At 39.8% G+C, this 27,020-nt stretch overlaps 1 protein-coding gene across 2 annotated transcripts in view; it reads left to right on the top strand.

The window, feature by feature from the left end:
- The window catches only part of PCOLCE2 (procollagen C-endopeptidase enhancer 2), a 43,359-nt gene extending 19,467 nt beyond the window's left edge, over positions 1–23,892 (top strand). The window contains exons 5-9 of one of the 2 annotated variants that reach the window (XM_059730998.1): positions 2,640–2,776; positions 13,052–13,203; positions 16,931–17,014; positions 21,239–21,406; positions 23,360–23,892. In XM_059730998.1, the coding sequence (XP_059586981.1) occupies positions 2,640–2,776; positions 13,052–13,203; positions 16,931–17,014; positions 21,239–21,406; positions 23,360–23,490 (672 nt within the window). In that variant the 3' untranslated portion in view covers positions 23,491–23,892. The other variant, XM_059730999.1, reaches the window with a different exon arrangement.
- Positions 23,893–27,020: the final 3,128 nt, after the last annotated feature.

Here is a 27,020-nt window from a genome sequence, read left to right as displayed (position 1 = left end):
GAAAAGGCTTTCCCAGATAAATGTATTCTTTAGATCTTTAATTCATTTCCATTTATCAAGATGTTTTTCTGGATCTTAAGATGGAGCTTAGTATTTCCTGCATTTATCAATACACAAGTCATTTCACAGTCCTGTGGATAGGCAGTGATTATTAACAATAGGAATGTAAATGGCAAATTACATTGGTTCTTCCTACATATCTTCATGCATGCCTGAAAACTTTTACCAAGCCTGTAGTGAAGATTTGGGACAGGACTGTGTTAGCCTGAAAAATGTAATAGTTATCTTTTGTACTTTTGAGATCTGCTGTTCATAAATGGTTTTAAGCCTCTGCTCTGTAATAATAATTCTGACAGAACAGCAGAGCTTTTGAGTTACTCAAGAGCTCTTGAGCAGACTATTGAGTCAAGTTTTTATTTTTATTTTGGTTTAAACATTAAGGGGCAGAATCCTGTTTCACTATACATGCCCAAATGGCAGTTTTCCAGCCATGTAGCTGCTATTTTTAGTGCTTAATCATAGTTTGTGATCTTGTTCTGCATGCAGAGTGGATGTGTAAGAGTGGAAACAGGCGTAGTCCTTTGTTGTCTTTTTGCCACCAGTAGCAAAAGTAAATAGATGCCCACAGACAATAAATGTGGTCCCAATAAAAGGTGCTAATAATTTGTGCCACTTTATTGCAACAGATGTTTATTTGCCTTATGGTGGGAGAGTATGGGCAACCCAGAGCTGCCTGCATCCCAGGCAGGCACCCTCTAGGCTTGAGGGGCTGGGTCCTGTGCACCCCAGGAATTGCTATGCAGGATCAGGTCCCTCAATCCTTGGGAGCACCTGCCCAGCTTTCCCCACTTCAGAGAGACACCTCCAGGAATTTCTGTGATGGGCCCCTGGATGTGGGGAACACCAGCTTTCCCCACTTCCACAGATACACCCTGGAGATTGCTGGGGGAATGTCTCTGGCAGTGGAAACATGTCGCCTGTTGTCCCACAAGATCAATGGGCAGGACAGTGGGTGATGTATGTTTTGCCTAGTGAAGTTGATCTGTTGTGCTGGTGCACATTTTTGCACAAATGTCACCAAATGAAGTGAATCAGCTATTTCTAGTGTATCCATAGGAACAACAAAAATGTTACTGTTAGAAAAAAAAAAGATTAAATAGTAAGAAAACCTGGTCCTACCAAACTATGAATGCTCAGTAGGTTGTGCTCTGGCGGTGCAGGCACATGACTTCATATGCATACACTTCAGCATAAGTTTGGGGAAAAACCAGGAGGAAGACCCTCCCACATTTTAGCCCCAATATCTGAGTGGTTCGGGCACTTATCCAGGAATCAGGAAACCTGGCCCTCTGAGTTCCCAGCACAGTGCCATAACTACTAGGCACCAAATTAGAGATTATCCAGTTCCTTTTCCAGCCCTTCTCTTGAAGCATCACCACACATTTAATATTCATTGGGTTAAGCACAGTAGGGAAGTTTCTACCCCATTGGGAACTAGGGTCTGCTCCCTATCAGTGCAGCATCCATCTCACTCAGCCACATACCTTTCAGCTTGTTTCCTACTGACCCTACATATTCCCCATTTTGGCTTCCAGATTCAAAAAGGAGAAAGTTAATGGTCCCTTAGGTGGAGACACGCACCCATGAAAGGAAACAAAAGTATTCTACTGATAATGTGTGCATTCAGTCATAAAATGTTAGAGATTTGGCACACTGGTCTGATTTGGTACTGTTTGAAAAAAGATGGGTTTGTATAATCAACTTGAATCTGAATATCCCATCCTCTAAAATTCAGGTACATAGAAAAAACTGGAGGACTGTTAAAATTAAATTTAAGAACCAAATACTGTCTTATATTTATCATTATAATGTATAACTTTTTAAAAACTTTGTGTTTGCTTTTCTATCTCCATTTCAATTCCAAAGGCTTATAGTGACCAGATTCTAAACTAAACAGTTTTCACTGGCAAATAATGCCTTATATTATTTTACATTGACCTTTTCCCTTCTTGCCAAGTCCTGTTTTCTTACTGTTTAATCATTTTTTTTAACAATAACATTTTTGTTGTTCCCATTCTCTATTTTCATTATCTTAGAAGCTCACAGCAGTTGCAGTTATTAATTGCTGGTCATTTTTAAATTCTGCTGAAAGCAGTGGAAAAAGACTGTTGACTTTGAGCTGAATGGGACCTCCTTACTTTTTCTTTTAAGCATATAAGCATGCAAGTAAATGACACTGAAAATTTTTGATCCTGTTATTTGAAATATAGTCCCAGCTTGAAGTTGTGTTTACTTTGGAGGCATGTATGACAAGTGCAAGACCCAAACATTGGATGTTAAGTTTTTATCCGATCTTTTACAGACTATACATCAAGTAAGATCATTATTTGAAAATACTTTCATAAACACATCACCAGTATATTTCATTTAATTGCATGTTTTTGTCTACAAAATAAATTTAAGCTATATTTTGAAGATCTCTTCTTATTCAAGCAAACAGTTAAGTGATTAAGGAATTTTCCTTTACTGAAGGCAAAATGAATGAAATAATCCTTAATTATGAAATGATGTTACTTAGCATATTAAACACTAATAAACCTACATACAACTTTAATTAGATACTTATGCTTTTTCTGCAGGTGATAGAGTTAAAATTTGAGAAGTTTGATGTGGAGAGAGATAATTACTGCAGATATGACTTTGTGGCAGTGTTTAATGGTGGGGAAATCAACGATGCTAAAAGAATTGGGAAATATTGTGGAGACAGTCCACCAGCGTGAGTAATTTATTGGATTATTGACAGGGAAACAACTGTATGTCCTTTTGTTAACTCCCTACTATACTTTTCTTTTGAAACTATTTTCTACATCAAATTGATATGATTGGCATAATTTATTGTCTTAGATGCTCTGCAAATAGTCTGTTGGAAGAGTTAGACTTTGAGATGCCTATATTATGGGAAAATAACTAGACCCCAAACTTACCACTGCCCAGCATTACTTCTGCACTCTACTTTTTGACCCAGAAACCATGAAGCTGGGGCGGCTAATAAGCACAACACTATGAGTCATAGTGCCAGTTAGTAGGGCTGTGCAAAGCTTTGGTAGCTGACTCAGTTTGGAGGAGATTCAGCCCAATTCGGGGACTGAATCTCCAAATCTGAATCGAATCGGGAAACCAAGTAAAAGCTCCAAATTGATCTGAAGCAAAAACTTTGGAAAAGATTTGGCTGATTCAGAAATTCGGCCATAGACTAACAGCTGCCTCCAACTGGTAAGTCTGCTGGGGTTAGGTGAGGGGGGAGAGAAGGGGAATGGGGAAGTAAGGGATTGGGGCTGGGGCTGGGACAAGCTGCCTAGCTGGGGCAGGGGGGCACGCTCCTCGAGGAGGGGGGCAAGGGGGTGCGGAATGCAGGTATGGCAGCGCTGGGAGACGGGGCTCTGCCCTGCTGCCACTTGCCCAGCCAGGGTGGGATGTGGGCACAGCTCACTCAAGGTGGAAGGGGCAAGTGGCAGCAGGGCATAGCCCCTGCTCCCAGTGCTGCTGTACCCACATCCTGTGTCTTCTGCACCGGCTGGCAAGCAGTGACATGGCTGATGTGGGTGCGGCAATACTGGGAGCAGGGGCTGTGCCCTGCTACTGCCGGGAGTGAGCCACACCTACGTTGTGCCCCTTCACGCCGGCTGGGAAAGCAGCAGCAGGACAGAGGGCCTGCAGCTCCCCACACTGGGGCAGAGGCAGGCACAGCTAGAGGAGCCACAGGAGAAGCCCCCATGGCTGCCCTGCCTGGCTCCATCCCCCGCCTGGCAAAGCCTCCCAACACTTAAAAAAAAACAAAAAAAAAGCTCCGCACTCACCGGCTCTGGCAGCAGTGATTGGGACCTGTGAGGGCTCATGGGAGAGTCCCTCTGCGCAACACGGGGCAGTGGGGAGCAGCAGGGATCACTCCCCCCCTGCCTGACACCTGTGTGGCAGCTGTTGCATCGCAGAGGTGCAGCACAGCTCAGCAGGGCACCGTGCACTGTCTGGGAGCTGGGGCAGCTCCAGCATCCAGCTGGAGCCTGGTAGTGCTCCACCCCAGCAACCCCACCTCCCTGACAGTGCGCGGCATCCTGCTGAGACACGCTGCACCCATGCCATGTGGCAGCTGCCGCGCAGGTGCCAGGTGGGGGGGTGATCCCCACTGCCCCGTGATGCAGGGGGGTTCTGCCATGAACGCCCAGAGGCCCTAATCGCCACTCCTGTAGCCGGTGAGTATGGGGCTTTTTTTTTTTAAACTGCCGGGACTAGGCTGGGGCTGGGGCTGGGGCTGGGTGGCGGATGGGGCTGGGCAGCCATGGGGACTTCTCCCGTGGCTTCGCCCACCTGGGTGAGGCAGGTTAGCCAGGAGCTGCAGGAGAACCTGCAGACTCCTGACTGTGCATGCCTCTCCCCGGCTGATCCAAATCACCAAATCCCTCTGAATCAGCGCCAAATCTTCTGAAGTTTATTCGGCAAAATCAATTCAGGACAGTGATCCGTATCTCAGAATCGAATCACAATCCTCCAAGTCAGCCAAATCCAAATTGAATACTTCCTTATTTGCACAGGCCTACCAGTTAACTTATATCAGGTGTCATACACAGCAGCTACAGTATTCCAGGTAGGGGAATACTGTGGATAGAGCAGTGAAGCATGTTGGAGGGCACCACTACTGCATACAGTAAATTTTTAGTCTGGATATAGCCACAAGGATCTTTTTTCCATAAGGGTTATTCTGAATGTGAAACATGCCCCTTGTGGTGATTAAATTTAAAATACATTACCTAATAAGAAAAGCAACTTGCTGAAAAATGTAGTCTTACCTCATTTGAAAATCAGGTTGCATAGGCTTTAGTCTTTCTTCTCCTTAGGTGCTGAGTTTTTTGGTGAACTGGTTATTTTAGTGCTTTGGGCTTCTAGTTAAACCATATTTCCTCCTATTCCAAGTAACAAGAATCCTTAAGAAAAAGCAAAATATTTCCCTAGTTCTCTTGAACTACAGTCTTCAATCCTATTGATGTGGGGCTTTACTGGTTTATCTTTGTCTCTCCCCAAGCTCCTACTCTGTGCTAGATGCCCAGTTTCTCCACTTGGCTTGAGAGAGTTTCCTCAATAGTGCTTTAGGTAGGGGAACTTGGGCCAGTAACCATGGAAAGATTATTTTCCCCTTCAGTCAAAATCATATGTCTCCCTGTTTCAAGAGTTATTTCCTAAATTATCTGTTTCCATTTCCTCTCAGCACCTTCACCAGTTGCTTTAACACATCTCCTTTATGTGTTCGTGTCATCCTCATCTCATTTTGGGCTTTTCCAGCCCCTCCCGAACTCCTTAATTAGGAAATACTCAATCCCAAATATCCACTATCCCTCCTAGGCTCCTTTAATTATATACCTTATATCTAGCCTCATTCCTGATTTCTGCCTACAATTTTTCTTTATATTCTCTGACATTCCTTCCCCGCATGCCTTGCAATGACCTTCACAGTGTCTGGGGTCTCTCATCTCTCTAGAATTCCTTTATTCTACGATGAATTGGGATTAATCCTTTCCTGCCTTGTAGTTAAAGAGTCAGGACTTGGAGTAGGGGTGTGTTTACCAACCCTTAAAGCACTGTTATGCAATGAGAGTATATTGGAAATCTGAATTTAGAGGTAGCTCTCAGTGCTATTGAATTTTGCTTCCATTTTATATAGTGAAGTGCAGATCAAGTTTATATATGGTATGTTTGTGTGTTCAATTAATCTCTGTACTTTAAATTCCCTAGCATGGGGTATCCAGGCTATTTCCAAGATAAGGCAAGATGCCTGTGTATCTCAGATGTTGAACAAATTTCCAAAATCTTTGAATTATTTTGAGAACCTAATGTAGACCTCAACTGCCCCAGTCCAACACCCAATTTTCAGCATCTGCTACTTGTCCCTTCATTCACCATCTGTTCTTTATTTTAGTCATCTTCTCCTCAACTTTGGTTTTTTCTAGATCCCCTGCTGCCTCTTATTCCATTGCCCAACTTTCCTTATATCCTATAGTTGTGCTTGACCCTACTGCTTCTTTAGCCCTTGTGTTTCTGAAAGTGCTATACAGTGCAATATCCTCTAAGCATCTCTGTTCATGCTCTACTCCAGTGGCTGTACTTGTGAACAGCAGAGGGCTCAGATATCAGTGGCACAAACCCATATCCTTAGATAAACCCAAGATACATGGGGCAATAAAATAAAAGGCAGAACATGTTTCTGCTCCAATTAATTTATTTTATTAATTCAGATACTTGTAGAGGATGAATGTATTTAACCCTTAAATTACCAGATTTTCCACCTTATTAACCTGGTAGGAGAATGCTTGCTTATAAGCAGGGATCCTAGTTTTCTCTGATTTTAAAAAATCCCTAATTTTCAGTTAAAAAAGTAACCCCAAATCTACATTTTTCCATGATTAAGATTAAACATCACTATCTATATCTATATCTTAGTGGTATTTCATTTAAATCACTGAAAAATATGGATTTGGGGTTACTTTTTTTAACCAAAAATTGGGGATTGATTTTAAACCAGAGAAAATGAGGATCCCTGCTTATAAGAATCTGGAACAACTTCAGAGTTACAGCACACTCTGTTTTTAAGTATGTCAGTTTAACTGTTAATTTTTTTCTTCCTCAGTGATTATTCTGGGTTACATGATTAATTTATATACAACAGCAAGAAGCTGATGTCTGTAGATTCTCAATTATGGTACCAACATTGAGAAAATATTTTTAACTCAGCACTTATATTGTCCAGATACCTTCATTCTTCAACTCTGTGGTATTAACATGCACACATATTTCATTCTTAATACCAAGTACTAAAACCCAGGAGTGTGAAAAGTCTTTTATTTCCAAGAAGCTGGGATGGTTATGAAGAATTCTACTCCTGGCTTAAAGTCTAAAAATACAGCTCTAATGAGGAGCTGTCTGTAGTTAAGTTCACTCAGCTAGAAAAAAAGGCAACCAATGGCACTAATTATATAATCTGGTTTGGCAACAGCAGGTCTTAATTATTCCAAAAATCATGCAAGTTTTTTAGTGAGGTTAGTCATTTAAGATGTTCCTTTTTCACTGTTCATTTTATGTGGCTTTTTGATGCTAATCTACTTTAGAAGATGCCAGGGTTAAGTTATGTTTATAGCTGTCTGTCTGTCTGTCTACACACACACACACACACACACACACACACACACACACATATATACTTAAAAAATCACAGAACAATATATTGTTTGAAGAGAGGCTAATATCTTAGAAATGACTGCTCACTGAATAGTCAAGAGACATTTTTTTCTTATGTAACAACACTTTCCAACAACAAACTGGTAGACAGGGACAAATTGTTTTTCATGGTTATAGTCTCTACTCTGATTAGACTAGAGGCATTCTGTAGTCCTTTAAAAAAAGTTTTATTTTGTAATTATCCTTTAATAAAGCTCAGTTAATAACTTTTATCTATTAAACTTATTTTGAAAATGGCCTGAGTAAAATGTTAATTATTTTTAATAATCCCATGTACCAAAACAATTGGGTTTTCTGGCCTATGTTTCCTGCACCTAAGTTTAATCTTTGGCACTTGAATAAGAATGTAAGTCACTTCTAACTTCTTTCTCCTTTTTCTTCTTCCCCAGGAAAAAAATATGCGACTGCTTTACGTAAATTTTTAGAGTTTATTGTTTTCTGTTAATTATTGTAGCTACAACTACTTGTCAGGCAAGAGGAAAAGTAAAATAAACTCTATTTAGCTTCAGTTTTCTCAATCAACCCATTCTTGGCTTCAGTCCTGGAGTTGTACTTGAATTTATAACTTCATGAGAACTTGGAATTTATAACTCAGTGCCCCAGCACAACTAACAAACTTGTGCTATTGATATCAAAGAACCCTGTGCATAGTGAGCCAGATTCTCCTTTAAAATCCAGTGCTTCTGTGCTACTAAAGTGGTCTACAGGGGCTGGATTTTGGTTATAGCTGGCCAGCTGAGGATTTCCCTGGCTGGAGAGGATGCTGATGGCATAAAGCCATTAGAGCTGGCTCCTGAGCCAACACCTTGCCTAGATGTCTCCAGTAGGGCTGTGTGAAGCTTCAGTCATTGATTCGATTCAGAGGAGATTCAGCTCGATTTGGTGGCTGAATCCAAATCAAATCAAGAGACATATTAATCTCTCCATATCAAATCGGAAGCCTCCGATTCGATTAGGAGAGATTCAACAATTCGGCCATAGACATAGCTTTATATGTTTTTCTATATGCCTCAAGGTACCAGGCACAGCTCATGAACGCTAAGGTGGTGGGGTGGATGGAGCATCCCACGGAAGTGCAGCGGGGGAGGTCCCCCGCATGCTTGGCAGTGGACCCGGAAATAGACCATAAGTACTACCGGTCCACTTCCGGGTCCGCTGCAGAGCACATGGGGGACCCCCCAATCCCGGAAACTGGCGCCTCCTGAGTCTGGGAGGGCACCCAGGGTCCCACCACAGCCAATTGCCAAGCTGGGGTACATGGGAGGTCCCCCGCGCACTCGGAGGCAGACCTGGAAGTGGACCGGAAGTAGTTCTGGTCTACTTCCGGGTCCCCCACATTCCTGTGGGATGCTCCATCTGCCCCACTATCTCAGCGTTCACAAGGCACGCCTAGTACCTGTAGATATGTAGAAAAAACATATAAGGCTCTTTCTATGGCCAAATCAGAATCGAGTCTTCAGATTAGGCCAAATTGAATCAGTACAGTGATCCAAATCAGCTAATCTAATCACTGTCCCCTGAATCAGGCCGAATCCGAATTGAATACTTCCCCCTTTGCACACCCCTAGTCTCCAGTATACAGAAATGGCTGTGGGAAGGATATAGAAAGTAGCATGCCAATAGCATAAATTAGGCTGCTGTAATTTATGGCAAAGCCAAAGCATGGCATCCTAACTGTTACTGTCTCCTCTCTACAAGTGACAGCCAGACACAGGGAAGAATCTGGTTCCATGCCCAGCCTGTGCCCCATCTTCTTAATTGTTAACCCTTCTGTCTTTGCTTTCACATGTATGATGTAGGCAGGAAATCAAGTTTTAGAATTAATTTTCAGAGAGAATACACATAATATCACTTATAGATTTAATTTAAATGAAACACTATTATTGTTTTTGGAAAGGGCTAATGCATATTTAGAGAATCTGTTCAACCTATCATCTGCAGGTACCATTTTAAATGGAGATGGGAAACTAATTAGCACACAAGATCCTGAAAGCTAAAGCCAACCTCAGGCAGCTTTGCCTTTTAGTGGAAATCCAGTTATGCATTTTTCCCTATTAATGTTTCCATTCCAGTTGTTAGTTTTATTATTAGAACAGAGATATAGCAGCATTAATTAAGGAAGAATGGCATTAGTGGGAAATGTGGATAATTTAATCTCTGCTGGTAGATTTATGCCTTGGGTAAGTATTCATAATGATATGGTTTTGTAATTATTTACATCTTAGAAATGATCTGAAGACATGGATGGATTGTTGCTTTGCAGTAGGCTAATAGCAATGCTTTATGCAGTAAATAATATGCAGAAATTTCATTAAAATGTGAAGCACTTTCTAGTGATTAGGTCAGGGGACTGGGTGTTAATCCTCTTAGTCTGTGTTTCTGCTTCATCACATCCTGCTGTGTTCTCAGGCTTTTGGGGTAGACCTAATTTAATACCTATTGACTTAAGTGGAAGTTTAATCAGTCCCCTTTTATGACATCAGTTGTGCAATTTATTCTTCTAGAAAATGGGCCCAATAGATATTTCAAAGGGTAACATGAGGCTCAATAAATATCTCTGGTCCCTAGTCAACAGTGGAGTATAATGCAAATTGTTTCAAGAAAAGTATTTCTCAAAAAAGGTGAACTTTTTAATTAATCAAGCTTGTTAGTTTTTGACAGTAAAGCATTAGGTAGCTCTTGTTATCCATATATCTATTAAAGCATAGGGTGAAGGAGATCATTCCAGTATCATATTTATTTATCTTTTTAAATGGCAAAATATCTGATGCAAAACAAGCTAGGGAAGATATATGTATTCAAATCTAGAACAACTCTAAAGATCAGATTAGAGCACTGGAAATTAAAATGTTCACTCAGGATCTTCACTACTTATACAGACTATGATACCTTGCATATAGTGCGCCACAGAATTAGTTATGCACCTTATTTTTAAAAGGTTGAATGAAGAAAAGAAAGATCTTTCCCTGTAATAAGTAAAGCAGGCCCCCTCTACAGGTTACAGGTATTGTGCAATTACCTGGTTAACTGTATAATTACCTGCAGACCAGCTATGCATGCAAAGTAGCTATCACACAATAAACAGGTCCAACCAGCTATAAAGTTAGACCTCAAAAATGTGTACCAACTTTATAGCTAGTTGCTGTTGAGCTTCTCTGAAAGATCTAGATTGCTCTGAATGGTTGCCCTGCTCTCATCACCATCTGTCTCACATTAACAGCAGTGATTTCACATTTTCTTCTGGATCAAGGCTGTCCAACTCATGAGCAGCCAGGGGTTGCATGCCCCCCTAACTGTGCAGGCCTCCTGTTATACTGCTGACACTGCCACATCATACCGCAGATGCTCCCATGCTATGCCATGCTTCACAGGCACATTCTAGGCCCCTTGCCTCCAGAGGCGGGGGCAGGAAGCTGGAGCCAGAGAAGGGAGGGGGAAGACTGGCAGCCAAGCAGGAACTTGCAGGCCACAATTTAATCTCCAGTGTATTTGGGCACCCTGTTCTAGATCATTTATGAATATACAAAATAGTCTCAGCAATAGCATGAAACCCCTGTGTAACCTTACTAGTAATACCCCATTTGATTATTCCCTAATCAAACGTCTTTTAGAAGCCTGTCAACCTGTTCTTAATTCATTTAGTATTTTTTTTATACCATATCATAAATCTTTTTTTAATCAAAATATTGAGCATGTTACAAAAGTCAGTATATTTTTATATCTGTGCATTTGTCATAATCAACTTAACTTGTGAACTCAACAATATGATGCAAGACTGATTTGCCAGTAAATTGTGACTTGAAAACCTTATCTCAATTGACTGATAGACTGGAACTTTAAGATAATACATTTACTGTTACCAAAACACTGGAAATATTTTGTAAGTCATTTTAGGCATAGTGTAATTAAGATCCAGTTGCACAACTTGAACTTGATTCCTGATTCTTCTGTAAAGAGTACTGTCCAATCACCATGTTTAATTTAGTGAGAGAAAGAAAGGAATTTTTCCTTCCATTTTGTGCCTCACTGGGAAGTTATAAAAATTGAACAGCCTGAGCACAAATCAACTCATTGAACTACACTGAAATACTGTAATGAAAAAATAATTAGTGCATATTGGCTAATAGGACAAATAGGCTTTTATGAGGCTGTTCTACACTAGCATTCCTGATAGATACAGTTATAGCATGCTCAGTACTACTCTGATGACAAGTCAGTTGCTGAGAAGTAGGAAGGTGCAGGAGATTAAACAAGTCAGAGAACAGTCGGGAAAGTATGCAGTGTATTAAGTGAATTATAGAATGAGCTTTCTGAAAAAGCCTGAAGTACAGTATTAGAATAGTCCAAATGAGATGATGTGATGTGCGTAAATAGGTCAAATACACTACACATGTTGGTTCTGTTATTTACTCCTGGTGTTTTGCAGGCAGAGCATAGCTTTCACATAGCTAATAAACAGGCTCTTGTAATTCCACAGGACTGTGCCAACTTACTGGGAAAGAAAGCAAGTCTGTGTAAACACAGAAATAACTCTTGGTTGCAGAATTCCAGATAAACATAAAGTTAAGAGTGTATGCACAGCAAAGCCACAACTAACCAAAGTTAGTTAACCTCGGAAACTTCAGCCAAAAAAATGAAGAATTTTTATTTTAAAGGCTTAATTTGGAGTTTCAAGAATGCCCGCATAAAGCTTATGAAACAGACCTCCATCAGATTTTATTGGAAGAGAAGGGTGGCAGGCATCATTACTAGTAATTTTATCAGGTTTAGCTTTTAAAACCATCTCCTATCTTCTCCCTTCCTCAAGAACCTTTTCCTTATCTACATATTTCCTTTTCTAATCTAATCTAATCTTTCTCCTTTTTCCCTTGTGTTCTTTCGTTTGAAAAACTGCTAGCAATTATTCATGAATATCAAACTGGTGCCTGAAAAAGTATGAAAGAACTAGGGAGGGGAGAGGGGATTGTTTGTAGAAGCACAAGATGGTCACAGAGAAGCTCTTACTGAATTACAGTAAGACCCAGAGGCAATCAGTATTTGGGGGCCAGTTTGTAGTAGGTGCTATAGTTTAAGAAGTGACAGTTGAAGTATCTGCAAATCCAGAGCAACAAAAATATAATTCAACTGGCAGGGATGAGATTTGGTGGTGAATACCAAATTGTTGACAAAGCTGAGTCCACAAAAGGTAATGCTTAAACTTTTAAATATTTTTTTCTGTTATTTTCCAAGAATTTGGAGTCCAGTATTAAAAATGATTTTCCCAAAACTTTCTGACTCCTAAGGGTTTTTTTTTTCATTACGAAAAAATAATTAAAAAATAAAAACCCTTCCTACCTTAAAGGACATTTTTAGAAGTTCTTCCCCATGGCCCACATTAATTCCATTTCTCTTAATCCATGATCCTGAGGTGAAGTTATACAGCTGAATTTGAAGATACGCTTTCTGATGTTACTTTCAGAAATCTCACATTTATGACTCAACCGCATGATCAGGCAGAAGGAGCTTGATGATCTTAGGACAGATGTGTTTTCTTCTGCTGTAATCTATCCTTTCCTACATCTTGAGCAGCTCAGTGGAACCAGATTTTGTTTTCTTCTAAGGCCCTGAAACCTAATGGAAGTTACTGTTATCTATTTAAAGTGAAACTACAGTTGTTCTCCACCATGAATGTTAGCCCCCATCCCCTCCCCCCCACCTCAAAAAACAAACCCAAACCTTTCTGGCTTTTAAGAGGTTCAACACTTAATGGAAAATGTTTCTTTTTCAGGCCTATTGTATCTGAACGGAATGAATTGCTCATACAGTTCTTGTCTGATTTAAGTTTAACTGCCGATGGCTTTATTGGTCATTATAAATTCAGACCCAAAAAGTTGCCCACAACTACAGCTCCTCCTCCAACAACTCCTCCTCCTGCAACAAGTAAGTTTTAATGGTTTCATTTATTTTATATTGAAGAAGGAAAAATTTCAGGACAAGGAAAGATTCTGTAACAAGAAGCACTTTAAAACCTAGAACTTGGTTTTGTGGTTTGTTTGCATTAAAAAAGTTGAGGGAATGCATGAAAATTAATGTGCTCAGGGGAATAACTAGAATCTATTTAACATAATTAAAGAAAACTCCTCAAGTCTAGATTTTACTGTACCTATAACTGTCACAGTTGGAAAAAGTCTTATCATAGAAATATTGAACAAGGATTAGCTAGACATATTTCTGAATCCGTTCATTTTTCTGATAGTTAGCTAGCAAGTATCTTCTACCATGATAAACTGCACAGTGAAATTGATATTTATTTTAAATAAATTGTTTACTTCTCTGAAAACTGCTTTGGCTTAGACCTCTGAGGAAACCATGAAATTGTTTCTAGATGAGTTTGTATGTAAAAATTGTCCAGACTTGTCTTTGCTATGCTGCTCAATTTTTGAGATTAAATGAATGGTAAGAAGGCTAACTGAATTCTCATTAGACTCTCCTGGCAACAGCATAGAGGCATTTTTTCTTTGTAAGTAGATCTTCTGCGGATTTAAAAAAATCATAGAATCATAGGGAAGTATGGCTGGAAGGGACCTCCATAGGTCATCTGGTCCAAACCCTTGCCTGAGGCAGGATCATCCCTGTCCAAACCATCCCATGCAAATCCATAATCTAATCTGTTAGTGAAACTACAGTCAACCCTGACACAACACAAGACATAACATCCTAATCTGGCACAGGTAAAGCAGAGGGACCATGGCAGCCAATGTCCTGCCATAGTAAAAAGTTGTTAATATAAGTTCAAGTGATGCCATTCCCCCTGCTACAGAGGAAGGCAGGATCCCCCACAGTCCATACCAATCTGACTGTGAAGTAAAACTCTTTCCTGATTCCAGATAGGGAGATCAGTCTGACCCTGAACAGGAGCATTGGCACACTCCAGTCACAATCCCCAGCCTTGGCTGCAGCCAACACCCAGTGTCTGAGGAAGGCTTCAAAAAACATCCCTTGACAAATGTAGCAGTCGGGGGGGGGGGGGGGGGGGAGTGTAGAGAGGAGGGGAAGGGAATTCCCTCCAAGCCCCATGAGGCAACTAGCAGAAAAAAATGTTCACAAGTTTGTGTTCTTTTATTAAAAGAACTGTGCAATACTAACAAATAAGACCCCAGTTTATACTTGAATATATAGAGAAGCAGTGGAACATTTCTAGTATGTTTCACCAAATTTTACCTTTTTGCTGGGAAGTTGAAGGGTTTTAACTCTTGCAGTTTCTCTACACTGGATAGAAAATATTCCAGGGACAATGACAGTGTAAATACATCTTACCATATTTACTCAAATGTAAGGCGACCCCCCAATAATTAGATTTTGTATATGGAAAATTTATAAATTTGATATAATTTTTCTAGGTATAGAATTTAATTATTAGAGGTTTGTCTTGAATTTATCAACCTCTTACTGCTATAGCAGGGAAAATAAATTGGGGCGGGGGGGGGGTCAGATAGCTGCTTTGCTGCCCCTCCTCTTTACTGTCAGACCCTGCTCTCCCTGAGCACATGGAAGTGAGGAACAAATTTGAAAAATCTGGCCTTGAAATAAACATAGCTGTAGCAATTTCATATAGTACCAATAGACTTATTTCATCCAAAATTGATGCATACCACACTTCTTTAAACTTTGCAAGTTTTAGCACAGGTACTCCCATGAACACTTTTAAGGAGCACTTTTATACCTACTTAGAGTTCAAACTATGCATTAGTCCAAAGCCAAAAAGCTCATGATTTTTCATGTACGTCATTGGGCTGGGCCCTTCCAGAGTCAACAGCATTTCAAGCCATGGTGACCCTACAGCTCAGCACTGCTTAGTATGTGCGTGTACTCCAGATACCTCCTCCCCCCCCTTCCCCACCCAAATCCACATGCTAATTAGCCTTCACTCATGACTGGAAGTGGGTGTTCTCATCATGAGTCCTGGGATCTTCCAAAAATGTATATGATGATGAGGCATAAAGCAACCTGGTCCAGCTTCACCTCATGGAGGGTGGGGCCACACTAATCATGTGACAGGCTGAGAGGGGGCCTGACAGATTTGGGGTAAGGTATTTGGGGCCTTATTTGGTGATGTTTCCCAGACATTAAAGCTGGTGAAGAAACAGGAATAACTGGAAATGGGAAAGAAAGGTGGGCTGTGCTAGCTTATCCTTGTGGTAGGTTCCATCAGTATGTTTGCCTCATATGGGTCATGTACTCGATAGTGATGCTCAGTGTTGGCTGCATTTAATCAGCTTCATAGTTGATTTGTTACTGAACGCTTACTGCTTTTAGCAGAACTTCAAAGACAGGCAGTGTATATAAAGTGGTTTCCTTGTATGTAAACATAGCTTTTCCCTCCCATGTTGATTGGGGGAGAAAAAACCTTGTCATATATTGGAGTAAATACAGTATTTATGGTGTTTTCTGCAGTATATGGTTTGATTTTTATATTTAAAAACAGATCAAATTGTAAGAGTAGCTTCACATGGGGTTTTCAGCAGGAAACTGAAGCAGTGTGACATTGAAAAAATATGAAGTTGTCTTTGGGTGAAAGTAAATGTTTTAAAAACTAAGGTCACAATTAATTCTAAAAGCAAGATAATTTTGACATGATAGCAAAGAAAACCCTAGCAATGAACAGTGCAGTTTTTCCTCAAAGAATTATAGTTGACAAAATATATTCTGTAATGCATGATCCTAGTCACTAGTGTGAGTTAGAACATTTCTGCAGTATCAGTACGCAAGGATTTTTGCCAGTGATATGTTTTGTTGGACCAAGTACACGGTTGGGATAGACTCAGACAAGCTTTTGAATGCAATGCATCCTTCTTCAGGTCTGAATGTATTGCATTTGAAAGCTTGTCTTAGGTGCTTAGCCACATTCAAATGATCTGGGAGAATTCCCCCAGGTTTGTTTTCCTGGCAGAAAAACTTACCTGGACATGCCTGAATGCCTGAAGAGACATTTGACATCTGAGCATCTGAAGAGGGGAGGGCTTGCAGTGCTGACACTATGCAGCCAGAGCGCCCCTGTATACAAATCTCAGTATGCTCTGCTGGCTCTCTCAGTCTGCACAGAGATAGATGGCAGCACTGAACCGGGCAGCCCTGATGGACTGACCTGGACTGCTTAAAGTCAGCCTGTGTGTCCCTGCTTCATAACTTGGGGATTGTGAAGAGGGCATGTTATGTTCCCTGCTCAGTTGGAGCAGTAGAGCCCAGTGAATGACCATCTCCCTGGGGAAGTAGAGGCAGCAAAGCACCTTCAGTTGTTGGAGAACTGTGCTGTGGCTTCTCTCAGATGAGACTATGAACAGTATTTGCTTTAAGAGGAAGGACTGTCCTGAGAATGACTCTCCTGGTTGTTCCCAGGTTAGTTTTCTCCTGGACCAGCCATTTTTGCTCTGGGAAAAAAATCCTAAACATCTACTGGGTCACGGTTTCTCCTGGGAGTGCAGCAAATGGAATGTCTGTATATGGCCTCAGTCAAGTCATTCCTTGAAAAGCTAAGTGTAGTTACAGATTGTAAATATCAGGGGATAAAACTTTATTCTGTTATTAGAATATATTTCAAAATACCAAATACCAATTTTACTCTCTTCCTTTCTTTTCTTTTTTTTTACCATTTTTTTCTGCGAAAAAGCTTTGAAACCAACTGTTGCTCTCTGCCAACAAAAATGTAGAAGGAGCGTGAGTCTTGAGAGCAATTACTGTTCAAGTAACTTTGGTAAGAACAACCACGTTTATTTCTTTATCATTAGTGATTTGTGACTGTGTGTTTAGACTTAGAGAAATTACAGAGAATTTAGTTGTAAATTGCCATTCATACAAAGGAAATGCTTTCACATCATCCTATCTGTAGGCATCTTACATTAGGAGCTGTGTATTACTTAATGCATTCCGGGAGATGTTCTGAAGCAGAGAGTGAATGTGTGTCAGAAACAAACATACTCTCTCAGTCTAAACATAAATGACTAAACAGAAAGTGAACTGTTGCTATATGAAAGTCTTAATTCAGGTACTATGCTGGCATGCTGTTTTGCTGGAACAGCCTGTATATTTTTATGTTGTACATACTGCATTACTCAATTCCATAATTCAGTCTGAAGACATCCAAAATATTTTTTGAAGAATTTAGAAATTGGACATAGAAAAGACATGAAAGTCTGAGCACTACTTTCTTCCTTCAACTGTAAATCACAGATGATAAATAACGCTTTACTATATTTGGTCATTACTAACATCTGATGACTTTTGCCAGTGATCTCAAGTGCTTCTCTATCATTGCTGTTAAACCCGATTACAACTGCAATGTAATTACCATCTTTTCTGCAAAAGAAAGCCCTCCACAAGGGCCCCACTCTTTCAGTAATCTAGGCAGCTTTGTGCCATTTTGCTAGAGTGCAATAGCCCTCATACACAACAGATCTGGGCCACAAAATCTCCCATCACAGGCAGATTCTAGTTATCATGGAGTCACTGTACTACTTTTTGATTCACCTCCCTTCCTGGCTGCCAGCCTTAGGCTGTGGCAACTGATGAAATTAGAAAAGATTTCAGGTTGCTCTAATTTACACCTACTGCAGGCTGGTTTAAGATCAGAGGAAGCCTAGAGTTATCTTTTGTCCTCTCCCACTACTCCCACTTACTGAGTTGTGCTGAGAACACCTTAATGTTTATCCAGGATATGTAGCACAAGCTTTGGTGGCAATTGAGTAGTAACACAAATTCAGTGCACATTTCCTTTACCCCCATGAAATAAACGAACAGATCTCAGAGTTCACCTGGTTTCTGATGATTAACTGAAGTGTCATTTCTTCTCCAGGATGAAAGTAAAATTATGCACCATGCTTTTCCACTGTCTTTTGTGTTAATTAATGCAAAAGTTTTCTTCTCTGACCTGCATTTTGTAATCACAAAATTTGGCTACTGCTCTTTGAAAGAAAGCTTCCTTTATCATTACTTTTATTGTGATATGTACATTTCCCCAGGTTTGTATTAAACATGACCAGAAGAAATATACTTGATGGCAGTTTAATTAAAGGAATACATTATATCAACTCAATTAAAGGAATACATTACATCAATTTATGTAAATATTTATGCAAAATATTGATTATACAGGTGTTTAAAATAATCAAAATGCATATTAATTATTTATTGAATTATCTAAACTTAGTACAGAATCAGTCCTTGCTGCAGTGTGAACTGCAAGGCTAGGGACAGAAATTACACATAAACTGGTATAAGCAATTGGAAACCAGTTCAAATCTGTAACACAATAGAAGTTCATTGCACATAAACTGCTTCCAAAATGGCTGAAACCGGTTTAAGATAAATCTGGATTGATGTAGTATCAGACTTAACCGATTTACATTAAATTGGTTTATTGAACTTCTGTCCCAGATCCCCTCCAGATTCAAGTTACCGCATAGTCCCCTCAGCATCCCAGAATTCTTTGCACCCCCCCTGCAAAAGACCCCTTGCAGGGTAGGTGGGCTAGCCTTGGCCTAAGCTATCTGCTCCAACTGAGCAGGGAGGTGTGTTCTAGTGCTCCCCAAGTTCTGGCCTGGGCCACTGCAGGTATGTGGCTGTATTTCCAGAATCAAATGTGAATGTCTGTTCACTTGCTTATTGGTTCAATCTACACAGTTTAGACTAACCTGAGGAGATTGAATTGATTCAGCGTCAGGTTTTTTGACTGTCTGTATTTAACCAAAAATAATTATGTGCGCTATTGGTTTGCTTCTTTCTGATGTATAGAGACAGGCTAAGGAGTTCATTTCTGCTTGCTTTTTTATATTAGGAACATTAGGTTACTTTTTCCCTTGCTCCAGGTGTCTTCGGAAGACATATTGGCTGCTTGCAGACATGGGGGAGTGAGGGGGAATGGTGCTTTATTTTAAACTCAGTGTGCTTTTGTGCTATGCCCAGAAGAGGCATTGCATTAGTTGCACCCAGCTTTCCCAACATCTATATAGATTGGGCACTTTAGTGGGGCTTTTTTCTAATTGCTGATTGAATCAGCTTTAGCTAAAAGTGCCAAAAAGTCCTGCTGAAGTGCCCTATCTATACAGATGCTGCAGAACCAGGTCAAAGTAATGCATGGCTTCTTCCAGTAAAGTGCAGTTTTGTTTTGTTTGTTTTAGTTAACGTCTGTCAGCCATTGATATTGTGTGAGGATATTGATATTACATGGTTTAAACTTAAACTGCAGTCTATGGCTGCTGGCAGACATGGAAAAAAACCCTGAAAAAACTGCTTTACTGAAATAGGCAGTGCATTAGTACAACCTGGCTCTGCAGCATCTATATAGATCACACATTTCAGTGGAGCTTTTTGCCACCTTCATCTAAATATTCAAATCAGCTACTAGATAAAAGTGCCATAAAAGCCCCACCGAAGCCCCAATTTGTACAGACACTGGGCGAGCTGGGTCCACCTAACACAATGCCTGTTCTGGGCATGAGCTGGGTTCGGTGCACTCCAAGTTTAAAATAAAGTGCCACTTTGTTCTGGGGGGTTTTTATGTCTGTAAGCAGACTATGATTAACTGAGGCCACTATAATAAAGAGGCTGATTCTGGAAACTCAAAGTTCCATTTTTCCCTCACATGAGAGTACAGGAAACTGTAGTTTCCTTTCTAGCCTAATATGATGTCATTAACCCACCTATTTTTTTTTTAGCCCTCTAAAAAGCACTCCAGTAAAAACATGGATGCCAAAACCTGATATTGCTAATGGGAGAAAAAAATCACCTAGAATAACGTAAAAGAACTATAGATGGCCCTAATGTATAAAAGTACTGTTTTTGCTTTTCTGTTCACCTTCTAAGGAAAATATATGTGTTTTGTGCAGTCTATCACCCTCACAATTTAAGCAGGTAGGAAGCAACATAAGTATACCAAAACATGTATTTGAAAATAAATGGGTTTGCTTGTCTGTTTGTTCAGATATACTTTTTACCCACTAGTCCCACTGATGTCAAAGGCATCTGTGGGTATTCAGCACCACTAGAAAAAGCAGGTCACAGTACCCCTCCCTTTTCCAAAACTCATCTGCATGTCACTCCCAGAACTTAAGACACTTGAAGTATTGGTAATGCAGGACCCCAGGGCAAGAAAATAATAAATAATAACTAAGCATCCTAATTTATTTTTCCTTCTGATTTTAAAGTAATGATTAAACATGAAAACATATGGATTTATATGGGTTTATTATGGGGATATAATGGGGGGAAGGGATTAAGTAACAAAACCAAGAATTAGACTTCCCAGTTGCTAGTGCTTTCTGGGAACAGGCCTATTATCATAAAGTTTACCAGTAGCAAGTTCCTCATTTGACATGCTGGGATTTCTACAATGCTGTAGCCCTCCTTTTGCCTGGATAAGAAAATTATACATAGGCTAACAATAGATTAATTTGTAATACGTAAACCTTGATAGTGTGTCTCCCTTTAAACTCCACATTTGTCTATTTCTGACAAAGATGATACGTTTTCAGACAGAATTATTCTTGTGAGAAGAACAAAATATGACTTAAAGCACTTTGTGGTCTTGTTCGTTTTTTGAAGAGAGAAGAGAAAACGGATCACTCCAACAGTGGCAAATTTTAAATGCTGGGCTAATGAAGAAAAAGCAATTTGGCTTTTCTCTAGCAAGTTACAGTTTGTCCTATATGGTGTATTTGTGTTACTTGTACAAAGAATAAGAGTCAAAATCAAATAGAATTCCTCTGTTTTAAATTATTATTGTACATTGGTTCATTTTATCTATTTTTTGTATAATCAAATACCCTGTTCTATTTTAATTTTAAGATACAATGTGCAATTTTATTGCGTGCTTTTAGCAAACACTATACATTCTATTAATTGTATTTTATTGTTCTTTTTTGTGTTATTTTAGTGAAAGCTGCAACTTTACTACTACTAATAAATATCCTTTTGCATTTAGTAATAACTGGAACTGTAATCACAGCAGTCACACGGGGTGGCAGCTTACATGCAGTAATATCAATCATTAATGTATATAAAGAAGGAAGTTTAGCAATCCAACAGGCTGGCAAGAACCTGAGTGCCAAGATCACTGTTGTTTGTAAACAGTGTCCTTCTATCAGGAGAGGTAAGGCAAAAAAAACCTACTTATCTCTAAGGGGTACTGATTTGTTGAACTGTTGTGCTAACAAAATTAAATTTAGGCATCATGTAATATATCAGGATAACCCACTTAAAAAGTGAAAGCTAGTCATTGAACACATTGGTTTGCAGTCATTTGGCCTAAATGACTCTGTATCTTTATAGGTAAATAGCTACTTGATTTTAGATCCAATGCTTTATTTCATGTCAGAGGGAAACTTTTTAAATTTAATGCATCTGTGGGGAAGGCAAAACTATTCTTAAATTTAATTCATGGAGTTGTTCAGTTTGTGAAGTCTAAAGACCTGGAAATGGGTTTGGTTTGGCAAATGAGATTCAGCTGGATTTGATTTGGGATTTACACATCTGAGAGCCTGTTTTCATATGCAGTTATTTAGAGGGGTGGAAATGCAAACAAAGGAAACCCACAAGGGCTATTAATATAATAGCAAGTGACAGACAATAGCTTCATTCAAAATGTGACTTTTTCTCCTCCATAGCTATTCTGCACAAATTTTACATAGTATTTCTCCACCTCCATTACCTTATAGGTAGACTGTTAATTTTATTTTATTTTACTAGCAGGTAACACCATTCTAGCTATACCAAACAATACTGTAGATACCGCATGTCACTCAAGGCAACATCCAATGAAACGTAATCATGATGACCAGTGAGATGTTATAAGAAATGCTAAGATTGTTTCATAGTAGCAAACAATTAAAACAGGGTAAACTAGCCCTACCTCCTGAGTAAGCAACAGTAAAAAGCAACAATGACACCAACATTGGAACAACAGCAGGGAACCATCAGAATAATTTACCTAGCAATTAAGCAAAACATGGAGGATGCTCTTCTCATGGACCCAGAGGGACAACTTTCCATCTCCAGCTCCCTGTGTGCAAAAATGAAGTTTATTTCCTACATATGGGGACTTTTTACCATCCATACTTTTCTCAGTCTGATGAAGGGCCTTTGAGCCTGAAAGCTTGCAGAAAAGGATATTTTTTGCAATTTCTCAGTTGGTCTAACAGAAGGTATCATTTTGGAACCAAGAGTTCTAGATTTTTGTATTTCTTTTTATCTGACCAACACAGCTACCAACTACATCCCTGACAGGATACTACCGGCATTTAAACATGTGGATCCAAAGTGGCTAGTGTCAAAGAAAAAAAAAAGTGTTGTCAGAAACTAGTTTTTGCTTTTACCTTGTGATGCCTGGAATCTGGATGCCTGATTTCCTTGGTGTGGCAAACTGTTTCCCTTAGGTAGACTGCTGGCTCCAGATCACACTCTTCTGTTTCTTTCCAAATCCTCTTGAATTATTTAATATACATTAATTTATTATTTAATTCCTAGAAAGCTCCCTCACTTGCTCACTTCCTGCAGTCACACCCATCTACCTGGTGCCTTGCAAGCCCCAAACCTTCTGGGGCCATAAAATATTTAAATCCATGTCATAGCTCTACAGCCATGGACTAATCATACGCCAAGATCATCCCCCCCAGTAGTCTTGTTAGTATTTTACTTGATTTCCTTTCTATGACCTCCCCACCCAGTTACTTACTAGCATACCTCTCATCAAGTTCTTTTTCGCAGCCCTAGTACACTTGTGACATGGCTTGTGTGATCTTATCATCCAATTCTTACATTGATTTTTCTAGGTTGTTCTTGGCACTTTTCATACTGCCCTGCCTCTTTTAAACTGAAGACATTATCATAGTATTTGCAAATATAAGAACAATGTCATCTGGGTAAGATACATTTGTTTCTAGGTGCAAGTCAAACCAAACAACATAAGTAGACCTTAAATACAGGATACAACCAGAGGTGGGAGTGCATACCATAGACCTAGTTGTGTACCATATGCTTTGTTGACCTTCACAAACAGCACCTATAAAACAACTTAAGACTTGCTGTGTCACATTCTTTTCTCTAGGTTTAAATTACATCATCATGGGCCAGGTGGAAGAAGATGGCAGAGGCAAAGTCCTGCCTAACAGCTTTGTCATGGCTTTCAAGACTAAGAACCAAAAGATTCTGAATACCCTGAAAAATAAGCGGTGTTAAAAAGTAAACTCTGCACTTGTGCTCTGTCATATTTGTGGGAACAATTTGTATACAGTAGAAATCAAAAAGATAGAACTGATCATTACCAATAAGATTCTTGGTCTGCTCTTTCTTCCATTCAGCATGCCACTGGCACTGGTTGATGTTGCTTAAAGAAGAACTTAGAGGAGAACAGTTGCAGCCTGGCCAGCTGATCTGAAATGTACCAAATTCCAAATACTTTAAAGCAGTTAATTTATACGCATCTCCAAATTTTTTTTAGAAATGTGTTACATGGCAGTGTAAAATAAGAATTTTAAGTGCAATATTTATAGCAGTTTTCACTTAGCTTTTTCTTTAAAGTTGTTTTATTATATGGGTTCTTGCATCATCATCTGTGCTTAATAAAATTTTAAAATTTAATCAGATACCAAATAGTTTTTGAACATCACTGTGTAAAGTGGGGCATGCTTAGAACAGACAGAAATCCTTCTTTGATCACTTATGTGCTTTTGATGCTGTGGGACTTGCCTAATAAGAGAGGGATCACATTTTCCTTTAGAGGGCTCATTAAAGGCCTGTATCCATTGAAGTCAATGAATCTTTCTACTAATGTCAGTTAAAATTGGATTAATGCTTTGAAGAATTGAAGTGTACTACAATACAATGCTTTTATCTCCTGATGACTACATTCTGTGAGGCAGTTAGCTTTCCCTATATGGGAAAGGGCTAGCGAGTAATGCAGTGGCAGTGAACTACACCTGCAAAGTTTGAATTTTGATCGCTACCATGAAAGGAGCACAAGAGTGCTGCTCAGCCAGACAGCAGCATGTAAGTGGTAGCATATCTGTCTCTGCCGATTCATGTAGCTTTAAGTACTACAAAGCACAAGCAATTCACTTTAATTGGACAGCAGTATCATACCCACCCACTATACATAAAGGAAAAGGCCTGAAGTAGGATGGAGGGGCTTGCAATAAAACAGAAGTTACTGCCCTACGTTAGTTTTATTCATTATATCTGGTCAAAACCTTATTCCAAAGTTGCAGAGCAGCAATGATGAGCTCAGGGAGGAATGCAGCTCTTACAGACTGATAATGGAGAAGCTGAAGAACTCTGGGGAAGGTAAACATCAAGCTATGTTTATACAATCAAAAATAGTTATGCAAAGGCTCAACTCTGCCAATAGGAAATTGCCCATGGAAGCATCTTAGACTTGAGTGCTTGAGAAGAGACTTTTCTATTGTTAATATTGTTCAGAGGGCCTCTTATACTTTGGCATGCTATGAAGAGACCTCTTAATAAAGATAATCAAAATAGAAGTATAACCAAGTAAGATGCAAGTGTTCTTAAAGCGGCACCAAGTTGAAAATAGTGTTTCTAAATTGATTCTGTTACTAATTGCATTACTGTAGTGCTTGGAAGCATTAACTGGTACTCGAAACCACCGTTCAAAGGGTTCCACAGGCTGGAGCTAACCTGTAGGCTGTAGGTTTCTGACCCCTGAACTAGACAAAGAATAAAGGGGAAGGCAAAGTGGAGGTACAGAAACATAAAGTCACTTGCTGAGCTTAAAGGTGATGGACCCAGCAGTGGAACATGGGTCTGCTGACTGCTTGTCTTTTGCCCTATTCACCACAACCCAGTTAACCTTTTTTTATTATTATTTGGAAAAAATCTCAGTGGTATCCATTTCTAAATCAGATTTTAATTCTCCATATTAAACCTTGTTTTCAAATACAGGTTTCTATGCAAATAGAGAGAAACACTACATTGGTCCCACTTGGTCTTGTCAAGGGCAAAAGACAGATACCTTAGAGACATTTTTGAAGCTGCTTTTGCCAGAAACAAAAGGCAAATCAAAACCCAACATTTTTATTTAGAAAGATGAAGACAGACAACACTCTGATACAGCTTTGGCTATAGCTTCCCCCTGCTTCTGTTATAGTCGTGCATGAAGAATACTTAAAAATACTAGCAAAAGAAGGAAATGAACATGAGCTGGCAGTGTGATGAAGCCATCAGAAAAGCCAATGGCACTTTATCGTGCATCAGCAGATACATGACGAATAGGTCCAGGGAGGTGATACTTCCCCTCTATAGGGCGCTGGTCAAACCGCAATTGGAGTACTGCGTGCAATTCTGGGCGCCACACTTCAAGAAGGATGCGGATAACCTGGAGAGGGTCCAGGGAAGGGCAACTCGTATGGTCAAGGGCCTGCAGACCAAGCCCTACGAGGAGAGACTAGAGAAACTGGACCTTTTCAGCCTCCGCAAGAGAAGGTTGAGAGGCGACCTTGTGGCTGCCTATAAGTTCATCACGGGGGCACAGAAGGGAATTGGTGAGGATTTATTCACCAAGGTGCCCCAGGGGGTTACAAGAAACAATGGCCACAAGCTAGCAGAGAGCAGATTTAGATTGGACATTAGGAAGAACTTCTTCACAGTTCGAGTGGCCAAGGTCTGGAACGGGCTCCCAAGGGAGGTGGTGCTCTCCCCTACCCTGGGGGTCTTCAAGAGGAGGTTAGATGAGTATCTAGCTGGGGTCATCTAGACCCAGCACTCTTTCCTGCTTATGCAGGGGGTCGGACTCGATGATCTATTGAGGTCCCTTCCGACCCTAACATCTATGAATCTATGAAATATTCCTGCATAAGGAGTAAAACAGAAATTAATGTGATCAAGAAAAAAAGATAACTTCCTATGACAAAAATACAGCACTTGGGAGGGAGGGAGGGAAGGAGGGAGGGGGGAAAGATCAAAGAAATCTCAAAAAAATCAATATACCCCAAACAGTCTCAACAGAAGAATTGTTTACTGCTGCTGTGTCTTGGTAGTACAGTAATTTGAATGAAAAAATTATGAATCCTACATCTAAATAAATTCTAATCAAATGTCTTTTATTCTTTTTGATGTTGATTTTTGAATTTTTTGGGGAACACTTACGCAATTGGAGCCGTGGCAGGTCCTATGAGGTGACAAGAAAAGAAGTCCCTTAGTTATTCATGAGTCATAAGACTAATCGGTCACTAAATTTTAGTAGAGAAAATGCTTACCTTTTTTTTTTATTGGCAGAAGGAAATAAATAACCCATCTTAAGTCTAATGAGTTATCCATTAGTTAACCGTCTTGTTAATACACCATATATTCAACTTGAAAAGCATCACATAAGTAACTCTCATGAAGACAGATCCAAGTCATGGTTCCCCACACATTTTAATACAGATACTTGTGCCTAGCAAAAAGTGAATGGTTGTGCTTTGGATGAAATCTAAGAATTGGAAATCAGAGACTAAAGTTAATAAAGGAATTAGATGGCTAAAACAGAACTGGAGAGCTTATGTCCAATACAATGATATGTCCATAACCATGGAGGCAATTAAACTATAGTATCCAGGTAACTCTTGGTTTGATTTTTAATCTCCCTGAACAACTGGAATTCTACTTCTGCGTGTACTGCCAACTGCTACAGTGTGAACAGTGCCTGTCTCCTGCCTAAGCTCAACCATGGTCCATAAAACCCACTGTCAAATGTCAATCAGGTAGGCACA

Source organism: Alligator mississippiensis, chromosome 7 (genome assembly GCF_030867095.1).
Source record: "Alligator mississippiensis isolate rAllMis1 chromosome 7, rAllMis1, whole genome shotgun sequence".
In the NCBI taxonomy this organism is placed as follows: Eukaryota; Metazoa; Chordata; order Crocodylia; family Alligatoridae; genus Alligator; species Alligator mississippiensis.
Note: the sequence above shows the minus strand (reverse complement) of the source record. Positions and strands in the feature narration are given on the sequence as shown.